The sequence below is a fragment of the Talpa occidentalis genome, unplaced genomic scaffold, assembly GCF_014898055.3.
Source record: "Talpa occidentalis isolate TD23 unplaced genomic scaffold, MPIMG_talOcc4v2.1 talOcc4.3, whole genome shotgun sequence".
In the NCBI taxonomy this organism is placed as follows: Eukaryota; Metazoa; Chordata; class Mammalia; order Eulipotyphla; family Talpidae; genus Talpa; species Talpa occidentalis.
Genome location: NW_023603184.1, coordinates 37,749,356 through 37,768,993, shown reverse-complemented (window position 1 = coordinate 37,768,993; position 19,638 = coordinate 37,749,356). Strand labels below are relative to the sequence as shown.

The 19,638-nt window shown below is 46.4% G+C and overlaps 2 protein-coding genes across 5 annotated transcripts in view; one reads left to right on the top strand and one right to left on the bottom strand.

Moving 5' to 3' along the window:
• The window catches only part of ANAPC15 (anaphase promoting complex subunit 15), a 46,890-nt gene that overhangs the window by 12,995 nt on the left and 14,257 nt on the right, over positions 1 to 19,638 (top strand). Inside the window, exon 1 of one of the 2 annotated variants that reach the window (XM_054699506.1) lies at positions 17,772 to 17,793. The exons of the other annotated variant lie outside the window; for it this stretch is intronic. The gene's annotated coding sequence lies outside the window, so the exon portion shown is untranslated. Of the gene's footprint in view, positions 1 to 17,771; positions 17,794 to 19,638 lie in introns of those variants that run through there. 2 annotated transcript variants of the gene reach the window in all.
• On the bottom strand, positions 5,640 to 19,357 carry LOC119255594 (folate receptor alpha-like). Of its 3 annotated transcripts, none has more exons than XM_037522891.2 (5): positions 19,205 to 19,357; positions 9,064 to 9,252; positions 7,749 to 7,937; positions 6,629 to 6,764; positions 5,640 to 6,481 (listed from the first exon to the last, which is right to left on the bottom strand). In XM_037522891.2, exons 2-5 carry the CDS (start codon positions 9,214 to 9,216, stop codon positions 6,201 to 6,203), a joined length of 759 nt encoding a protein of 252 aa, XP_037378788.1. In that variant the 5' UTR covers positions 9,217 to 9,252; positions 19,205 to 19,357; the 3' UTR covers positions 5,640 to 6,200. The 3 variants fall into 3 exon arrangements, with proteins under 3 accessions (XP_037378788.1, XP_037378787.1, XP_054555480.1); XM_037522890.2 differs by having other exon boundaries at positions 9,064 to 9,224; XM_054699505.1 differs by lacking the exon at positions 19,205 to 19,357 and adding an exon at positions 11,863 to 12,025 and having other exon boundaries at positions 9,064 to 9,224.

The following is a 19,638-nucleotide window of genomic DNA, read 5'->3' as shown; positions in this document are numbered from 1 at the left end:
CTCTCAGAGCGCCATTTTGGGATTCCTGATTGGCGGATCGGGCAGGACTCATTTAAAACTTTGTCTCCCGCTTTTCTCCCAGAGCTGTACATTTCCTCATTTCCCCTTCCCTTGTAAATAAACCTTTTATTAACCTTTCACGTGTGCCTGCAGTAGAGCATAAGTCCTTTTAAGCGCGCGGGTGAGGACCCACAGTCAGGCACCCCGTTTTATATTGGGGTTGCTCTACAACAGCTACAGATAGCTTCATAGTGCTGAGATTTAACCCCTTTCACCACCAGGGAGGCCCAGAAGTAAAAATTCTTAATGACAAAATTTCTTAAAACTATGAAATAAAGGGGCCTTCCTGGTGGCGCAAGGGGTTGGGACACAACCTATAAAGCTGTCCACAGCCTCTGTAGCACAAGTTCGATCTCTAGCCAGCCAGGGAGCAGCCCACATGGCACAGCAGACCTCTCCTGACTCGCCTGCTGCTCCCCTCAGCATTGTACTTCTGCAACAGGGTGGTCCCCAGGAAAGGGGGAGGTTCCCTGCCCCACCCAAGGGAGGGTGGAGCTGAGCAGGAAGAGGAGAAGCAGAAGAAGAGACTAAGGAAGCAGGATGGAGCCAGGAGACCTGGAGGAGGCGCATGGAGTCTAGAGACATGTGAAGAAACTGAGCTGTCCTATAACACTTCGGTCGATCTGCCTGTTCTGTTCCTGGCTGTCTCTGGTGAATCCTCTCACCCCCGGCCCCACACCTCTGGCCTATACCCCAGTTCTTTTATGCATAATAAATAAATCTTTAAAAAAAATGAAATAAAGTTTTTTTATTAACAGCACAGCCAAGATTAGAGGTGTTTCCTCAGTATATTTTTTACTGTTTCCCTTTCTGAAATCAGGTCCTAAATTTAAAATAATAAAATGATCAAGGCATATATTACACCAAAATCTTGGCATTCCCCAGACAGGTTTGCTTCCTCACTACAAGGCATTCATAAGTCAAAAAAAAAAAAAAAAAAGTAAGAAGGGATGCTAAAAATATTTAAGTATATATATATATTTTTAAAGATTTAGTTTATTTATTTATACAAGCACTGGGTACAGTCAGAAGCACCGGAGGGTGAGAGAATTCACCAGAGCCAGAGCGGGGAGCAGAGCAGGCAGAAGGACCGAAGGACACTGCTGAGGGGGGCAGCGGGCGGCAGGAGAGGTCTGCGCGCCATGTGGGACCCTTCTCCGGTGACCGGGGAGCAGCCGGGGATCGAGCCGGCTGCAGAGGCTGCGGGAAGCTTCGCAACCCATCGCTCAACCGCTGCGCCACCGGGGAGGCCCTATTTAAGTATAATTGACATGCTCCATGTTTTTAAATTTAGCTTATCAGAATTAGAAGAACTATCCAGGGCCTCCCCGGTGGCGCAGCGGTTGAGCGCTGGGTTGCAAGGCTGGCCGCAGCCTCTGCGGCACCGGTTCGATCCCCGGCTGCTCCCCGGCCACCAGAGGAGGGTCCCACATGGCGCGCAGACCTCTCCTGCCGCCCGCTGCTCCCCTCAGCAGTGTACTTCGGTCCTTCTGCCTGCTCTGCTCTCTGCTCTGGCTCTGGTGAATTCTCTCACCCTCCCGTGCTTCTGACTGTACCCAGTGCTTGTATGAATAAATAAATAAACAAACAAATAAATAAATAAATAAAATCTTTAAAAAAAAAAGAAAAAGAAAAAAAAGAAGAACTATCCAGTTCATCGTGTTCATTATACAGACAAAGATGTTAAAGCAAAGAGTGGCATTCATCCTTGCTAGATGATTGTATACAAAGTAAAGGGTTGTGGCTATGAATATTCAGTGATTGTGGACCTTCCCAGGCAGATAAAAAACATATTCATGTGCAAAGGCTTACATGATGATTATCAACAAATTTATTTCAAGGTGATTTTATTCCTTAGTTTAAAATAACCCTGTATCAGCAGTAACTTGTGATGGTAATTTTGGTGTACATCTTATGAAGTGCACTGTGAGAACCTCAAGATTCCAAAGTACCTCCACAGACCATATCACCCATAGGGCTCAGACCAATAGAAAGGACATGCGAAATTATTAAAAATAAGTCAGTTAGGGGCCTCCCTGGTGGCGCAAGGGGTTAAACGTCAGCACTAAGAAGCAATGTGCAGCTACTACAGCATGAGTTCAATCCCTGGCCAGGGAGGTGACCCAAATGGTGCGGCAGACCTCTCCTGACTCGCTGCTGCTCTCCTCAGCAGTGTATTTCGGTCAGTCTGCCTGTTCTGTTCCCCACTCTATCTCTGGTGAATCCTCTCAACCTCCTGCACATCTGGCCTGTACCCTGATTCTTGTATAAATATATAAATCTTAAAAAAAAAAAAGAATTAGTGGCAATGATGAATGAAATATGGCTGTAGTTTATTGTGTTGATATTTTTGGTAATGTGCTTCATGTTTTGTTTTGTCTTTTTTTTTTTTAGTCATATGATGTATGACTTTTTCGCCCTTTTTCTTTCCTCTGGCTCTGGTTTCTAATCCTCAGTTTAGCAGACCATACTTGTGCCAACTGAAATAAACAATGTCTAAAAAAAAAATGCTTGGTCAATGGGCCAGTCTTTGAAACATCTCTACTGGCATTGTCTACATCTACACCCACAATAGAGCCCCTCCTTTGTTGCCATGTTATTCCAACCAGTTTCTCAAAGTCTCTAATGGAATACAGTTTATCACAGATGATAGAATTTTATGGAGTCAGATGCTAAATATTTTAGAATATCTGTCCTTATGAACATAACCCACAGAAATTCAGAATTATTTAAGATTTCCTGTATGCTACCATTGCAAAGGAGTGTTTCCTATAGGCAGTCATTCATTCATCTTATATATTATAAAATATACTTGTTTATATATAGCTTATGATTTTTGCTGAGTGGTGCAATCTCAACATAAATGAGTTTCAGAATATTTTCATCTCCCCTTATGCCCATTTATAGTTAATCTCTGTTCCCAAATCTAGCCCCACTAGTCTAATTCCTATCTCTGTAAATATTCCTTTTCTGGACTTTTAACACAAATGATCTTTCACTTAGCATAATTTTCACTTAGCATGATGTTTTTAAGGTCTATCCATGACATAGTATGTGTCAGTAGCTTATTACTTTTTATCGGTGAATAGTATTCCATCATGCATGTGAATAAATACATGCTGCCCATCCATTCTCCAGCTGATGGACCTTTAGGTTATATATAGTTTGAGATTATTACAAATATTGTTGCTATGAACATGCATAGGCAAATCTTTGTGTGAATATGTATTTGCATTTCTCTCTCTTTTTTTTTTTTTTTTTTAAAGATTTATTTATTTATTTATTTATACAAGCACTGGGTACAGTCAGAAGCGCGGGAGGGTGAGAGGATTCACCAGAGCCAGAGCGGGGAGCAGAGCAGGCAGAAGGACCGAAGTACACTGCTGAGGGGAGCAGCGGGCGGCAGGAGAGGTCTGCGCGCCATGTGGGACCCTCCTCCGGTGGCCGGGGAGCAGCTGGGGATCGAACCGGCGTTGCAGAGGCTGCGGGCAGCTTCGTAACCCAGCGCTCAACCGCTGCGCCACCGGGGAGGCCCTCTCTCTCTTTTTTGAAAGATTTATTTATGCATACAAGAACTGAGGTGGGGCCTCCCCTGGTGGCGCAGCTGTTGAGCGCTGGGCTGCGAGGCTGACTGCAGCCTCTGCAGTGCCAGTTCATTCCCCGGCAGCCAGCGAGGGTCCCACAAAAAAAAAAAAAAAAAAAAAAAAAAGAACTGTGGTGTAAGCCAGGGTTACAGGGGGTGAGAGGATACACCAGAGAGAGTGGGGAGCAGAACAGGCAGATCTACTGAAATACACTGCTGAGGGGAGCAGCTGGTGAGCCAGGAGAGGTCTGCTGTACCCTGTGGGTTGCTCCCTGGCTGGATAGGGATCAAACTTGAACTCATGCTGCAGTGGCTGGCGATTGCTTAATAGCAATGTCATTTCTCTTGAATAGATATTTAGAAGTGGAATTGCTGGATTGTAAAGCAGTTTAACATCTAACTTTTTGAGAAATTCTCACATTGTTTTCCAAAGGGAAGTACCATTTCACAGTCCCATCAGCAATTCCACATCCTTGCCAGCACTTGTTGCCTGTCTTATTTATTGTAGCTACCTTGGTGGATATGAAATATATCTTTTTATTTACTTGCATTTTTCTGATGACTAATGATGTTGAGTATCTTTCCATGCACCTTATTTGATGAAATGGCTCTCATTTTTTTTGCCTACTGTTTTACTGTTTTTTTTTTTAATTATTTTTGAGTTGAAAGCATATTTTGTACATTATAGATATAAATCCTTTATCAGATGTTTGGCAAATATCTTCTCAAGTCTGTAACCTATCTTGATTTTCTTAATGGTGTCTTTTGTAGTGCAAAATGTTCTTAATTTTGATGACGTCCAATTTATAATTTTTTATAATGATGGACTGTGATTTGGGTCCAAAAAAGAAATAAGCAAAGTGTAGAAGTTTTAACCTAAAAAATCTTTACCTAACATAGGACCTTCTTCTCTTAAAATTTGCAATGTCTTAGCTGTTACATTTAAATCTTTGCTCTATTTTGAGTTAATTTTGAATTTGGTATGAGTTGAAGGCCTAAGTGGATAACCAGTAGTCCTGGCACATCTGTTGAACAGACTATCCTTTCCCCGCAATGAGTTGCTTTAGCATTTTTGAAAAAAATTAACTAACTAGGGGCCTCCCTGGTTGGCCTAGGGGTTAAGTCTCCGACCTATCAATGCTGCAGCCTGAGTTCGATCCCAGGTCAAGGAGGTGATCCACATGGCTCAGCAAAACTCTCCTGTCACACCCCCTGCTCCCTTCAGCAGTGTATTTCAGTCAGTCTGCCTGTTCTGCTCCCCACTGTCTCTGGTGAATCCCCTCACCTACCACACCACTGGCCTACACCCAGTTCTTCTATGCATAAATAAATAAGTAAATCTTAAAAATAATTAACTATAAATACGAGGACTTATTTCTGGACTCTCAATTCTATAATTCTGTTCAATTAATCTATGTCTATATGTCAGTGTTCTAGGAAATCTTAATGTGGGAAGTTATTAATACATCCTGCAAGCTAACTATGCCTCAAAACTTGAGGATGATAATTAGAAAGTGGAATTCAGACTATTATGAGCTGGTATGGAATTCACCAAGTTCCCTATTCTTGTCTCCTGGAGGTGTATGGTAAAGATGATCCTCTGTCAACTAGGGTCCCTGACTAATCAGCAGAATCCACCTGACAACCCACATTAAGCACTGTAGCTTGAATAAGAAATAAATGTTGTGTCAAGGAATGAGATATTAGGGATGTTACCATAACCTAACCTAATTTATTATAACCTATACAAACTGCACTTCATGTGAGAACTCTGCCTAAAAATCTCCCAAATCATTGATTTGGGACCCACTCCAGGAGTCTGGGTTCGGGTTCCAGTCATAGCTCAGAGCCAGCTCCTCTGTCCAGGCATGTGGTTTATTATCAAGATACACATATTTGCTCACTCCACAAGGAGGAAAGCTTGTCCTCAAGAACCAAATGGCCTGTGGTGGAAATCTCAGCTCTTATGCAGGAAATGGCTTTGGCCATATTCCTTAATTTATATGCCTGTTTCCACATAGGTAAAGTTTTAAGAATAAGTACAAATCTTTTAGAACAGTGCCTGGTGGATAGCACTCTGTGGGTATTAGCTGTTAGTGGGGTACAGCTCTTGCTCTATCCTTTCTAGCCATCCATCTAGAACATGCTGGGCATGTCTGTTCCCTTCTCTTCTGTTGGAGAGATGACCAGAGCAGAATAGTCTACCCTCGGAAGCTTGGCTCCAATTCAAGTGGTGAAATGCTGAGGCTGACTTTAGATTAGCGCTATAGTGAAAAATGATATTGAGAACTATGAATATGTCCAAGGGCAGAAGAATAGTTAAGTATTTGGAAAACTCATAGCAAGTATAAGAGTTGTGACGTGACCAATTCTAACTTTTCAGTCAGTGGGAACTGGGCAGCAAAAGTCACATTCCACTCACATCCAGTAATTCACATGATACATGTAGGGTGACTGGTTTATTAAACTATTGGTCAGCGTTCCCACCCTGGAGCAGGATTGAATATGGAGCTGGGGGCTGAACAGGGATGGCTGGGGATCAGAAGGTAAAAGAGGCTCAGCAGAGAAGACAAAGCAACATCAAGGCTAGGCCGAGCAGAAGAGACCAGGCCCCATGGAGCCCAGTCCCACTCATGGCCTCAGCATAAAACCTGGCCACCTCCTCATTGGGGTTGCCATAATCCGGGTTGAACCACATTTGGATGCAGCGGCCACTCCCTCGGCCATACTTGCTGACCTTGTAGGAGTCACTCCAGACTTTACTGCACAGATCAGCAGGGGTAGGGAAGAAGAAATCAAAGGGCTGGCAGGTAGCTTCCTTTGGGCACTGGTTATACCCTGTAGGGAAGATGGAAGACCTTTAGCCACTGGACCTAGAACTTTCTCTGGTTCCACCAATCCCACAATCCCAAATTTCCATATACCCATTCCATGGCCCCCACTTCCACCTCTAAATCCCTCTCTGTGTGCCACCCAGGTCCTCACCCGAGGACCAGTTCCAGCCCATGTGCCAGTTGCTCTTGCAGGTGTAGGAGGTGCGGCAGTCTTCCCACCATTCCTGGCAATCCTCTTTGCATAATGGCACGTTCAGGACCCGCTCTTTGCGCCAGCTTTGGTCCACCTGGGGGAAGTAGGCAGAGGAAAAGGGCTCAGGCTCAAGATTCTCAGCAACCCACCCCTGAATAGACCCAGAGCTGGAGAGGCAAGAAGACTCAGCTCTCTAAGAATAGGGATGTGGGGGCGCAAGGGATGAAGTCTCAGCACTATGAAGCTATTGCCAGCCACTGCGGCAAGACTGTGGCAAGAGTCTGATCCTGGGGCCTCCCCGGTGGCGCAGCAGTTGAGCGCTGGTTTGCAAAGCTGCCCGCAGCCTCTGCAGCGCCGATTGGATCCCCGGCTGCTCCCCGGCCACAGGAGGAGGGTCCCGCATGGCGCGCAGACCTCTCCTGCCGCCCGCTGCTCCCCTCAGCAGTGTACTTCGGTCCTTCTGCCTGCTCTGCTCCCCGCTCTGGCTCTGGTGAATTCTCTCACCCTCCCGCGATTCTGATTGTACCCAGTGCATGTATAAATAAATCAATCAATCAAAAAAAAAAAAAAAAAAGGTCTGATCCTGGCCAGGGAGCTACCCACATGGCGCAGTAGACCTCTCCTGTCTTGCCCACTGCTCCCCTCAGCAGTATTTCAGTCAGTCTGCCTGTTCTGTTCCCCACTCTGTCTCTGGTGAATCCTCTCACCCTGCCCCCATACTTCTGGCCTGCACCCCAACTCTTGTATGAATAAATAAATAAAATATTTTTTAAAAAGAATAGAGGGCATCCCCTGGTGGCGCAGCGGTTGAGCGCTAGGCTGCGAAGCTGCCTGCAGCCTCTGCAGCGCCTGTTAGATCCCCAGCCGCCAGGCAAGGGTCCCACATGGCGCGCAGACCTCTCCTGCCGCCCGCTGCTCCCCTCAGCAATGTACTTCGGTCCCTCTGTCTGCTCTGTTCCCAGCTCTAGCTCTGGTGAATTCTCTCACCCTCGGCGCTTCTGACTATACCTGGCGCTTGTATAAATAAATAAATCTTTAAAAAACAAAAAAATAGAGATGTGGGGGAGGACACTGGTACCTGATGGATCCAAGGCCCCAGGTTGGGGGAGCACTCATACAGACAGGTGTCCTGGATGAAGTGCTTTTTGCACTCAGGTGCCATTTTGCCACAGTGGTCCCAATTGAATCTATACAGGTAGGAAATATCCTTATGGGCTTCCTGGCTGGTGTTGACAGAGCAGCAGGCATTATCCTTCCAGGGACTGCACTGGACAGGGAAGACACAAGACTAACTCCCATGCTCAGCACAGCCAGAATATTTTCACAGACAGCCACTTCCCTTTCATCCTTCATCCCCTGATGCAGTCTGAGTCTCTCAGAGAAATACTTGCTGTTGAGGGAAGAAGTTCTCTGAGGCTGAGGAGCCCCCCGTGGCCAGAAGTGCAATCATCACAAAAATTCATTCATTCAAATCTGTATTGAGTTCCCACTTTCTGGAACACAGGCACCTTTCTAGGAACTGGGACACAATCATGAACATTTATCATAATAGCTTTGGAAAAAAATAAATCAGGAAAGGGAGGGGACAGTGTAGTTTATAGAATGATGAGAGTAAGCTTCATTGAGGAGACAGTGAAGACTTAGAAGAGGTGAGAAAACGTGTTAAATAACTAATAGAGACTCAGTACATTCTTACTGAATGAATGAAAAAACTCAACCTAGACTTTAGTATCAGAGCAAATTAATAACATGAGTACTTTTATCTGTTAATTAGGTCCAAATGAATATTTGCATATTATAATACATATTACAAGTGACTTTCCTTTTGTTTTTCTTTACAGTTAATGGCATCTACTGATTTTTTTTTTTTTTTCAAGAGAGGCTCTGGATATTAAAGGGGTTGGCAAAATCATTGTCATAGGAAGGAGACTGCAGGTCTAATAGGGTGAAGAAACCCAGGGGAAATGTTCACTGGATGAATGAGTTAAGATGCCTGACACCCAATCTCATAATTGTGAGAGATCCACTTTTCTTGAGCTGTGTGAGGCTGGCAGAAGAGGAGCCTGGATGTGCAGAGTGCACTCTCTCCTCTCAGATCCTCAAAATCAACCCCCAAGATGGGGGCTCCACTTTCATTTTCCAGATCCCCTCTGGCTGTCCTTCCTGATGTGTGTGATACGGAAACCCAACGACCAGGAGTTGAGCTGCTGGCATTGTACAGACAACACTTGGCACACACTGTTAAGCAGTCACCCCTATTGGAGCAAACTGGAGGTCTCCTCAGGCGTCCTTGCATGCCTCAGCCATGGAGGGAGCTGATGCTTCCATCTCCTGCTTTCCTCAACTTGATTCAGCTCCCCGCCTCTCCCCCCACCCCAGCACCTTCTGCCCACCTGCTCATGCAGCTTGTCCTCAGGGCCTGGTTTTTTCTTGTGGTGCTTGGCATCCATGCAGATGTTGAGAAGGTCCGTCCTTAAATCACTAGCCCACACCACTGCCACCCACGCCAGAAGGAACAGCAGTCCTGTTCTCCGCTGCCGGGCCATGTCAGTCCCTGAAGGAAAAGCCCTGGTCGGTGGCACCTAGGAATGTGGAGGTGGGGCCACAAAGTGTGGGAAGAGCCCCAGGTGGGCGGAGCCTGGATGAAGCCTGAGCAGACCAGGCCATACCGCCAGCCCCACAGGCCTTGGCTGCAGCCTCACTGACTTTTCCACGTGGTCTAAGGATCAAGTGATGCAACTAAGGATTAGAATTTGGGCAAAATGCTGAAATAGCCAGGTTGTACTAGGTCTATAATCTATTCTCAGAAATCCGTGGAGGCAAATGTGTCCACATTCAAAATTTTCAGGCTTTTATAAAAGGTAATACAAAATAAGATGATATAATTTAATTGCATTCAATAATCAAGGTCACATTCTGTGGTGAAAATTTCTTTTAAAGTTTATTTTGTTTATTTATGCATACAAGAGCTGGAGTGCAGGCCAGAGGAGCAGGGGTGGTGAGAGGATTTACCAGCAGAACAGGCAGACTGACTGAAATACACTGCTGAGGAGAGCAGTGGGGGAGACAGGAGAGGTCTGTTGCACCATGTGGGTTAACTCCCTGGCCAGGGATTGAACTCGTGCTGCAGTGGCTGCTGATAGTTTCATAGTGCTTAACTCCTTGTGCCACTAGGGAGGCCCAAGTGGTGAAATATTTATACTAGTGGGATAAATTCAAAGCTATAATGGAGGATAAGAGTGGAAAACTGGAAAGGAGTCATCACAAGACTCACATAAAGAGGTGGGGGTAGAAGGGATTAACATAGCCATTAATCCAGCTATAGAAACCATCAGACTGCTGAGCCTCCTCAGAGCTGTTGGTTGAGCGCTGGGTTGCGAAGCTGCCCGCAGCCTCTGCAGCACAGTTCGTTCCCCGGCCACCAGAGGAGGGTCCCACATGGCGCACAGACCTCTCCTTCTCCCCTCAGCTGTGTACTTCCGTCCTTCTGCCTGCTCTGCTCCCTGCTCTGGCTCTGGTGAATTCTCTCACCCTCCCGCGCTTCTGACTGTGCCCAGTGCTTGTATAAATAAGTAAACATTTAAATAAAAAAAGAAACTATCAGACTGCTGTAGGGAGTGTCAGGAGCACAGACCTGAAGGTGAAAGGAACAAGATTAAGGAACAAATGATTCACCCACAAAGATGAGCCCCTCCCTACTGAAAGAAGATGATAAAACCTAACAGAGGTGTGGGGGCGTAAGAGGATTTGTTGTAGAAATAAATTCTGCTTTTTACCCAGGCAGAGAAAAAACAAGCGGTACTTTAGGAATGGTGAGGTCAGGAGAAGCTTTATTACTCATGCATGAGGTCCCAGACCTGGGTAGCCCTGTAAAGTCTGAGTACCTGTTTAAAGACCAAGAGTTCCTTTTATACACAACTGTGTCTGTATCTGTTACATTGATAACATCGTTTTTTTCCAGCACGCACAACCATTTGTGGCAAAGTCCCCAGGCTAGGGGGGAAAGATTCAGGCATTCGGGGATGGCCTTGGAGAGACAGACCAGCTTGGCCGGCTGCCTGACCTTGTCTATAAGAGTGCTGAGGCCCTGGCCATAAATCTTGAAAGGGAAGGAACTGTAAGTAAGCAAAGTTGTTGATTATGCTTGCGTTGGAGTGTTCATTGCACCTGGGCTGGAAGTTCTGCTGGAATCTTTATTATATTCATTTCCTCAATAATATATTTTTGCTTCAGATTCACCAGAGACAGAGTGGGGAACAGTACAGGCAGATTGACTGAAATACACTGCTGAGGGGAGTAGCGGGCGAATCAGGAGAAGTCTGCTGTGCCATGTGGGTTGGTCCCTGGCTGGCCGGGGATCGAACTCATGCTGCAGTGGATGCAGGTAGCTTCATAGGTTGCGTCTTAACTCTTTGCGCCACCAGGGAGGCCCAAACCTGCTCTTTTAAAATATAACTAACATCTCTTGCCTGGGAAATTCACTGTGTGCCGCTGAGAGGGGAGTTCTGGTAAAATCTTTACCAGAGTGAACCCAAGGACCCAGCTCTCCAAACCCACTGATCCCAAAAACAACATCAGCTTCACATATTTTCAGGTCAGATTTTGATGCTAAATGACTTTGATTAAAGTTTACCGTAATAGAAGCTCCAGATAAACTACAGACCTATGTTTTAAAAAGTCTTTGCTCCAGTCCTTCCCCCCTTTATTATTTGACCTCTGCCAGGGCACCTGAGAGATGTCCCAGGGCAGAAGCTTAGGGTGGGTGTGGGCAGACAGTGAAGTAGCCCTGGAAACTTGAGAGGCTCCTGAATACCCTGCCACATAGCTGGTCGGCCACGCCTGCACCTCAGTCTTCTGACCTCAGAATCTGAGCTTTGGGACATATCTGCTCCCTCACCCCACTTAGTGCATGACTCTCCAAAAAAAGCTTTTGTTTCCCACAGCTCCTCTCTTGCTGACTCATTCTCAAACCCTTTCTCCAAACAAGTCGCTAGTTACCCCACCCTCCAGGGCTCTGGCAAATCTGGAGATGAATGGGCTTAGCTTTCCCCTCTTTCTTCTCCCCACCTGAGCCCCACACTCTTACATCACATAATGCAAATCTTCTGCTCTTTTTATTCAGTGTTTATTCTCTCATTTGCTGGTTCTTCCATTCCAGGATCCAATCACCCTTCCATTGACCCAATACTCACTGATTTCTGGGAGCCCAGGACCGATCTCAGGTACATCAGGTGGTTCTTCTAATAAGGCTCCTTTGGGTAACAGTCTAGTGGCTTAAACCAAGAATTCATATCAACCTGTCCGTATCCTAGCCTTCACACTCCACTTCCTGTTTGAGCTTGAGGGAAAACAATTCATATAATCTTGAGGCTTCATTTACTCATCTGAGGATTACATGCAGAGGGGGGCCCTGCAAATAATAGCTGGATTAATCTATATGAAATCAAGTGGGCATAGACTAAGGGATGTGCCTTAGTCCCACTGTTACAGGGCAGCCCCGATACAAAACGGGTTGCCTGACTGTGGGTCCTCACCCGTGGGCTTAAAAGGACTTATCAATACTCTACTGCAGGCACACACGAAAGGTTAATAAAAGGTTTATTTACAAGGGAAGGGGAGTGTTTGCTTCGGCAGCACATATACTAAAATTGGTACAAGGGAAGGGGAAATGAGGAAATGTACAACTCAGGGAGAAAAGTAGGAGATAAAGTCTTAAATGCGTCCTACCGATCCGCCGATCTGGAATCCCAAATGGCACTCTGAGAGCTGGCCGCGAGCCAGGAGCTGTGAAGCCAGGAGGCAAGCAAGAGAGAGAGACCCCAAGGCCCACATGTTTGGTTTTTATACCAAACCTGGCTGCTTAACTCCACCCTCAGGTCCCAGCCAACTTCCCTTTGGTGGTGATGGGATTTGTCTTTCCCAATGTCTTGATGGCTTTGGTCTGGAGTGGGGGTGGAGTCCACAAAGCCTGTATGGGATTAGCTCAGGACATCCTTTCCCCCTAACACCACGGCAAGAGACCATACAAGTGAGCCTCAGGACCCTCAAGTGCAGAGCTCATTCAGTTTTGACTCCTGCACCTTTGCTGTGCTAAGGCTTTCACAGGCCAGTTCCACTGCAGGAGTCCCGGGAGCCACAGAAGAAGACTTTTCCCCCTGTTCTGATGAATCCTGTCTTCTGTTATCATTTTCTAAGGATAAAAACTAAACTCCAACTTCATGACCAGAAGGCAAGTTTGGGAAGCTTGCATAGATAAGGGGATTGATAAGGTTGCCTTGGGAACTGGGCCATAAGACTGACCAAGATGACCAGAAGAACCAGCCCAGTTCTAGGAATGTGGAAGCAGGGTCAAGACACATTCTGTGTCAAAGGTCAATGCCCAAGCCCAGACATTCCAGCAGATAACTGGTGCAAATTGATGCCCCAAGTACGAAAAACAGAGAAAACAGACTATAAAAGAGAGCCTCAAGCCTTGCCCCCTTGCAGGATATTTCAATAAATTCACCTTTCCTGTTCTCCACTCTGTCTCTGGTGAACTTTCATCCCAAGCCTCCAGCCAATACAAGGGTTTCCCCGCAACATCTGGTGGCCCGCCTGGAGAAATCGGGTATGGATATCTCTGATTCCTTCTCTCAGTTTCATGTTCTCTGGTGAACTGTGAGGAAAGCTCAGAGCCAAAAGCACCCACAAGGACCACGGTAGCACGACTGGATGGAGAACAGCCTTTTCTTCCTTTGGCATCCCCGGTGGACTGTTTAGCTTGGGTACAGCAAGCTGGGTCTGGCCTGGCACCCCCAGGTGCCCATGAAAGTCCCACAGCTGGGCAGTCCACCTCATTCCGGACTGTGGTCTCCTTCGCTTTCCTCCTTTTTGCCTTTCCTTTGTGACCTGCGATTGATTTTACTTGCTCCAGATGGTGACCCACAGCTCCTGAACCTCTGCTTGGCATTGGTCATCTAGGACCCAACGTTCTATATCCAGTGGAGAAGGTTGTGTTATAGGACAAGGAGAGGGGCTCCTGGGGACCACCCTGTTACAGTTTCAGTGAGAAATCAGACCCCTAATGGGGACTACACCTCAGGGGGTGGGGAGGAGAAAATATTGTTTAAAAATGAACAACAATGTAAAAATTTTAAAAAAATTTTTTTTAAAAAGATAAAAAAAAAATAAAGTCAAGCCAGAAGGGGAAAAAAAAAAGAAAAAAAAGAAAGGTTATGTTTTGATTGTCAAAAAAAAAAAAGAAAGAGAGAAATCAGACCCCTAGTTCTGATAGGGGAAAGGATGTCCTGAGCAAACTCCATACAGGCTTTGTGGACTCCACCCCTGCGACACTGGGAACTACGAATCCCATGATCACCAAAGAGAAGGTTGCAAGGACCTGAGGGCAGAGTTAAGCAAGTAGGCTCTCGGTTTGGGTAATTAAGTGGCCATGTGGCTGGGGGTAGTGGGCTTGGCCACGAGGCATGCTCGTTTTTTTTGTCAGCTCGGTGGGTCATTGGGATTCCAGGTCGGGGGAACGGGTAGGACACATTTGCGAACTTATCTCCCTCTTTTTTTCCCTGAGTTATTTCTTTCCCAGTTCCCCTTCCCTTGTAAATAAACCTTTTATTAACCTTTGTGTGTGCCTGCAGTTGAATATTAGTAAGTCCCTTTTAAGCACACGGGTGAGGACCCACAGTCAGGCAACCCCATTTTATATCAGGGTTTGCCCTGTAACAGCTTGGTGCCCAATGTGGTTTCCAAGTTACACCCGTGGTTGACCAGCCCAAAGTAACTTTTCTTTGCAGGCAACCCCATTTTAAATTGGGGTTTGCCCTGTAACAGTTCCTGTGGGGAAACCCCAAACCATAGGGCCATTCACTGCTCAGACCCCTAATTCCCTGGAAGGAAGCCCTCAGACCGCAGGGTCACCTACTTGTCATTACAGATACTCCCTTTGTTGCTAAGGATAATGGGACAATCTACCTCAGCGCCACAGGACTGGCTCAGGCTGCATTCTTAGAAACCAGAGCGAATTTGATTCTCAGACTCTAAAAAATAAACACCTAGTCTTTTTTTGTGATACTGCCTGGCCCCACTATGTGTCTGCCAGCTTCCATTTGTAAGGCACTGAAGCTTCCTTTTGTCTACCTTGAGATATGTTACTGGTCTGTTCCATGGGTAAGAAATTCTATTTTCCCTAAGTCTTCCTAGTCTTGAAAAGTGTACAGTGATTAAGGTAAAAATGTTAGTGGGCAGATTGAGGACACTCTGAGATCCCCAAACCTAGCATGCTTTAAATGGTTTCTGCCATCTGCTGCATAAAGACAGTGTAGCTTAGTGTGTAAGACTTTAGTGTGCAGTAGAGAGAACAGAAGAGAAAAGATATAGTTTCCCAATGAAACACCCAGAGTTACCCATCCTCTCATGGGGATGCACAGCCAAATAGGGGCCACTGAGGCCCAAAAGCTTGCAAGATGTCCCTGTTAGGAAAGGGGCAGAAGAGGCCAGGCAAGTCTGGAAGGAAAAGGAGGAAATCAAAGTATAAGTCAAGATAAAGTCTGCCATTGTCAGCCTCCCCACAGGCCTCACTCAGGTCTCTTTCAAGTGTCTCCTTCCATGTTCCCCAAGTCTCTAGCACAGTCCAAGACAGAGGAACAAGTATAGGTTCTTCAGATGTCTCTTTTCCACACGCCTCCTCCAAGTCTTCTAAGTCCTCTCTCCAACACTCCTTTTTATCTTCCCCTCAGGGCTCAGCTTCACCCTTTTATTAGATGGGGTAGGGAATATGGAACTCCTCCTTTTTAGATTATACTGCTACAAAAATTATTAAATTACTTTGGATTTGGGGGCCTCCCTGGTGGAGTAGGGGTTAAGTTTCGGCACTATCACCACTGTACCCTGATTTCCATCTTTTTTATTATTATTTTTTTAATAGAGGCATGTTTTTATTTTTATTTATTTGTTTGTTTTGTTTATACATGCACTGGGTACAGTCAGAAGCGCAGGAGGGTGAGAGAATTCACCAGAGCCAGAGCGGGGAGCAGAGCAGGCAGAAGGACCGAAGTACACTGCTGAGGGGAGCAGCGGGCGGCAGGAGAGGTCTGCGCGCCATGTGGGACCCTCCTCCGGTGGCCGGGGAGCAGCCGGGGATCGAACCGGCGCCGCAGAGGCTGCGGGCAGCTTCGCAACCCAGCGCTCAACCGCTGTGCCACCGGGGAGGCCCTGATTTCAATCTTTGGCCAGGGAACTGACCCACATGGCTCAGCAGACCTCTCCTGTTTCACCTGCTGCTCCCCCCAGCAGTGTATTTCAGTACATCTGCCTATCCTGCTCCTCACTCTCTGTCACCACCTGCACCTCTGGCCCAGTTCTACACACACACACACACACACACACAAGTATATTGAAAGAGAACTTAGTTAAATGGGTATATCAAACTTAATGGCTAAAACCTTTAAAGTTATTTGAGGTTGGGGCCTCCCTGGTGGTGCAAGGGGTTAAAACGCAACCTATGAAGTTATTTGCAGGCACTGCAGCACGAGTTTGATCCCTGGGCAGGGAGCTACCCACATGGCACAGCAGACTGCTCCTGACTTGCCTGCTGCTCCCCTCAGCAGTGTATTTCAGTCAATCTGCCTGTTCTGCTCCCCACTCTGTCTCTGCTGAATCCTCTCCCCCCCCCCATACCTCTGGCCTGTACCCCAGTTCTTGCATGCATAAATAAATAAATCTTAAAATAAAGAAATAAATAAACAACTAAAGTTATTTGAGGTTATTAGACTATCTTTGCTCTAAAATGGGCATGGTGGGCCTCCCTGGTCACACAAGGGGTTAAGTCTTAGTACTATCACTATTGCCAGCCACTGCAACATTAATTCTATCCCTGGCCAGGGAGCTAACCCACATGGTATAGCAGACCTCTTCTGTCTCACTCTCTGTTCCCCCTCAGAAGTGTATTTCAGTAGCTCTACCTGTTCTGCTTCCTACTCCATCTCTGGTGAATCCTCTCACACAACCCCCCAACCCCCACAACCTCTGGCCTACACCTCAGTTCTTATATGCATAAATAAATAAAATAAATAAATAAAATGGGCATAGCTCTGTCCAAAACTGTCCACCCATGCAAAATCTCTTTAGAAATTTAGTGAAGAAAATGTGGTTTTAGGAAACTAATGTAAATCTTCTGCCCAACATTCTTTGAAGCAAAAGGATTATTTCTTAGAAATATAAACTAAAGGAATGTTTTCTATATGAAGGAGTTAGTAAAGAACAACTTAGAAACTGAATCAATGGAAGTTTTCATTATCTTTGTAACTATCTGTAAAATAACTATTTCTTAAAATTAGTACACATAGCCAAAATTTTAAATGAAAATCACGATCTCTGTGTCTTTGTTTGCATTTATGTCTCTTACCTCTGGAGGTTTATTATATTAGGATTCTGCTGCAGCAGATGATGGGATTAATGCAGGGACTCACTGATTCCCCAGTTCTGATTACAGCAACTTCAGGTGTCTGGGACACTACAGTCCCAGGACAAGATAAGATTGCCATACCTGTTACAGAGCAATGCAAGGACCTTCATATCCTCCCTAGGAAGCCACAAAGCCCGAAAGCCCGAAGACTACAACCTCTTAGGTCTTTTTAAGATGCTGAATTCTTGGGCCTCCCCGGTGGCGCAGCGGTTGAGCGCTGGGTTGCGAAGCTGCCCGCGGCCTCTGCGGCACCGGTTCGATACCCGGCTGCTCCCCGGCCACCAGAGGAGGGTCCCACATGGCGCGCAGACCTCCCCTGCCACCCGCTGCTCCCCTCAGCAGTGTACTTCTGTCCTTCTGCCTGCTCTGCTCCCTGCTCTGGCTCTGGTGAATTCTCTCACCCTCCTGCGCCTCTGACTGTACCCAGTGCTTGTACAAACAAACAAATAAATTAATAAATAAATAAATCATGCCTCTATTAAAAAAAAAACAAAATTAAGATGCTGAATTCTTAACCTTTTTGTTTAGTTTCATCTCATCTGCAGGCCATCAAATTACAGCTTCCAGTCATGGAATTTTTTTTTTTTTTCAGTCATGGAGTATTGAGACCTACAGGCACAAACGACTGCAGAACACATGGACCTTCTCACTTGGGCAGCACATTTCGGTGAATCCCTCAAAACAACACAAAGTAGCTAAAATTGACCCTGATCTGAAAACACAAGCGTGCCCTTTTGCACCCTTTCCCTACTTGCCCCTAGATAATAATCTAAGTAGGGCCATCTCATGCCCCAAAATTCGACTTGAAGCAACTACATAAGCCAGCCCTTCACCCCCCATCCAAAGATTTGTCATTATCTGCTCTGGAGAGGGGAGAAAGAAGAGGGCGAAATGTTGGGGTATCATTTTTTGAGGTTAAATACTAAGCCCCCACTCCTTGCCCAGAGGCAGGTTTGGGAAGCTTGCATAGATAAGGGGATTGGTATGGTTGCCTTGAGAACTGGGCCATAAGACTGACCACCATGACCAGAAAAACTAACCCTGCTCCCAGAATGTGGAAACAGCCAGGCCACATTTTGTTTCAAAGGTCAACGCCCAAGACCAGACATCCCAGCAGATAATTGGTGCCCCAAATAAGAAAGCCCCTGAAAACAGAGTATAAAAGAGAGCCTCAAATACCTATTCGTGTGCAGACAACCTCTCCCATCTTGCCCACTGCTCCTCTCAGCAGTGTATTCAATCCATCCACCTTTCCTGTTTTCCATTCCATCTCTTGTAAATTCTTTCACTCTAGCACCTCCAGCCAGCACACTAATTTCCCTACAACCCTACCCTATCGGTAGTTTTTTTTTGCCATGGCTATTTTCTAGAAGCCAGAGTTCTCTTTCTTTCCAGGTAACCTACATCATGCTTCAAAACCCATCTCACCTTCCTATTCTCAGCTTCAGATTTAGTCTAGTTTTGACCCCCAACAACAACAGCTGTCATCCTGCTCCCAGATTTAAAGCACCAAGAACTCAGTGCTGTGCTGAAGGCTGGAGCTTTGGGCTGTAGTTGGGGTGTGGATGCTAATGTGTAGCTTAACCTTGGGCAGGCCATGCTCTGGTCTGGGCCTCAGTCCCCACTTCTCTCTTCTCTGCACTTTAGGCAATTCAATCCTCCCAGTTCGGCAACTCCTTTAAAACATGAGGGAAGGGGCCTCCCCGGTGGCGCAGCGGTTGAGCGCTGGGTTGCGAAGCAGCCCGCAGCCTTTGCAGCTCCGGTTCGATCCCCGGCTGCTCCCCGGCCACCGGAGGAGGGTCCCACATGGCCCGCAGACCTCTCCTGCCGCCCGCTGCTCCCCTCAGCAGTGTACTTCGGTCCTTCTGCCTGCTCTGCTCCCCGCTCTGGCTCTGGTGAATTCTCTCACCCTCCCGCACTTCTGACTGTACCCAGTGCATGTATAAATAAACAAACAAACAAACAAATAAATAAATAAATAAATAAATAAATAAATGCCTCTATAAAAAAAATAAAAAAAAACATGAGGGAAGGACCTTAGGGTATATTGCCTCTGATCCGAGTGGGAAGTGGCATACCTGGGAGAGGAGGTAGTGCTCAGTCTGGCTCAGGCTCTGCTCTGCTCTGCAGTCTCCCTTGCCTTGCTCCAGAGGACAACTTGGTTTAGTGGCCTAGGAGACGGGCAGGAGGGCAGGAGTGGGAATGTAGCCCAGGAGTGGAGCTTGGAATTGGGCGAAGGCCACTCAGCAGTTAATTATTGCACGTGGGCACCAGCCAGGCCTCCACAGGAGAGGGATGAGTAGGAGGGGCTGGATTAATAGCTCAGGGCTAAGGCAAATCTGCAAGCCCCACTTACCCTGCTACTTCCCAAAAGTTCAGGTCTAATAAAACCTTGCAGCCTGAATTGCGGGGATCCTTTAAAATAATCCATTCCACTTACAACACCTCTGTCCTGTTATACAGGCCCAGAGAATCAGGTCAGAGCCAAATAGAGGTGAAGGACTAGACTGCA

Bases quoted from the DNA above. Each gene is read 5' to 3' on its own strand.
- LOC119255594 (XM_037522891.2), bottom strand. From the start codon at position 9,216: ATGGCCCGGCAGCGGAGAACAGGACTGCTGTTCCTTCTGGCGTGGGTG. The intron at 7,938-9,063 runs GTGGGCAGAAGG...TTCCCTGTCCAG, and splicing joins AGGACAAGCTGCATGAGCAG to TGCAGTCCCTGGAAGGATAA. The intron at 6,482-6,628 runs GTGAGGACCTGG...TCTTCCCTACAG, and splicing joins GGGCTGGAACTGGTCCTCGG to GGTATAACCAGTGCCCAAAG.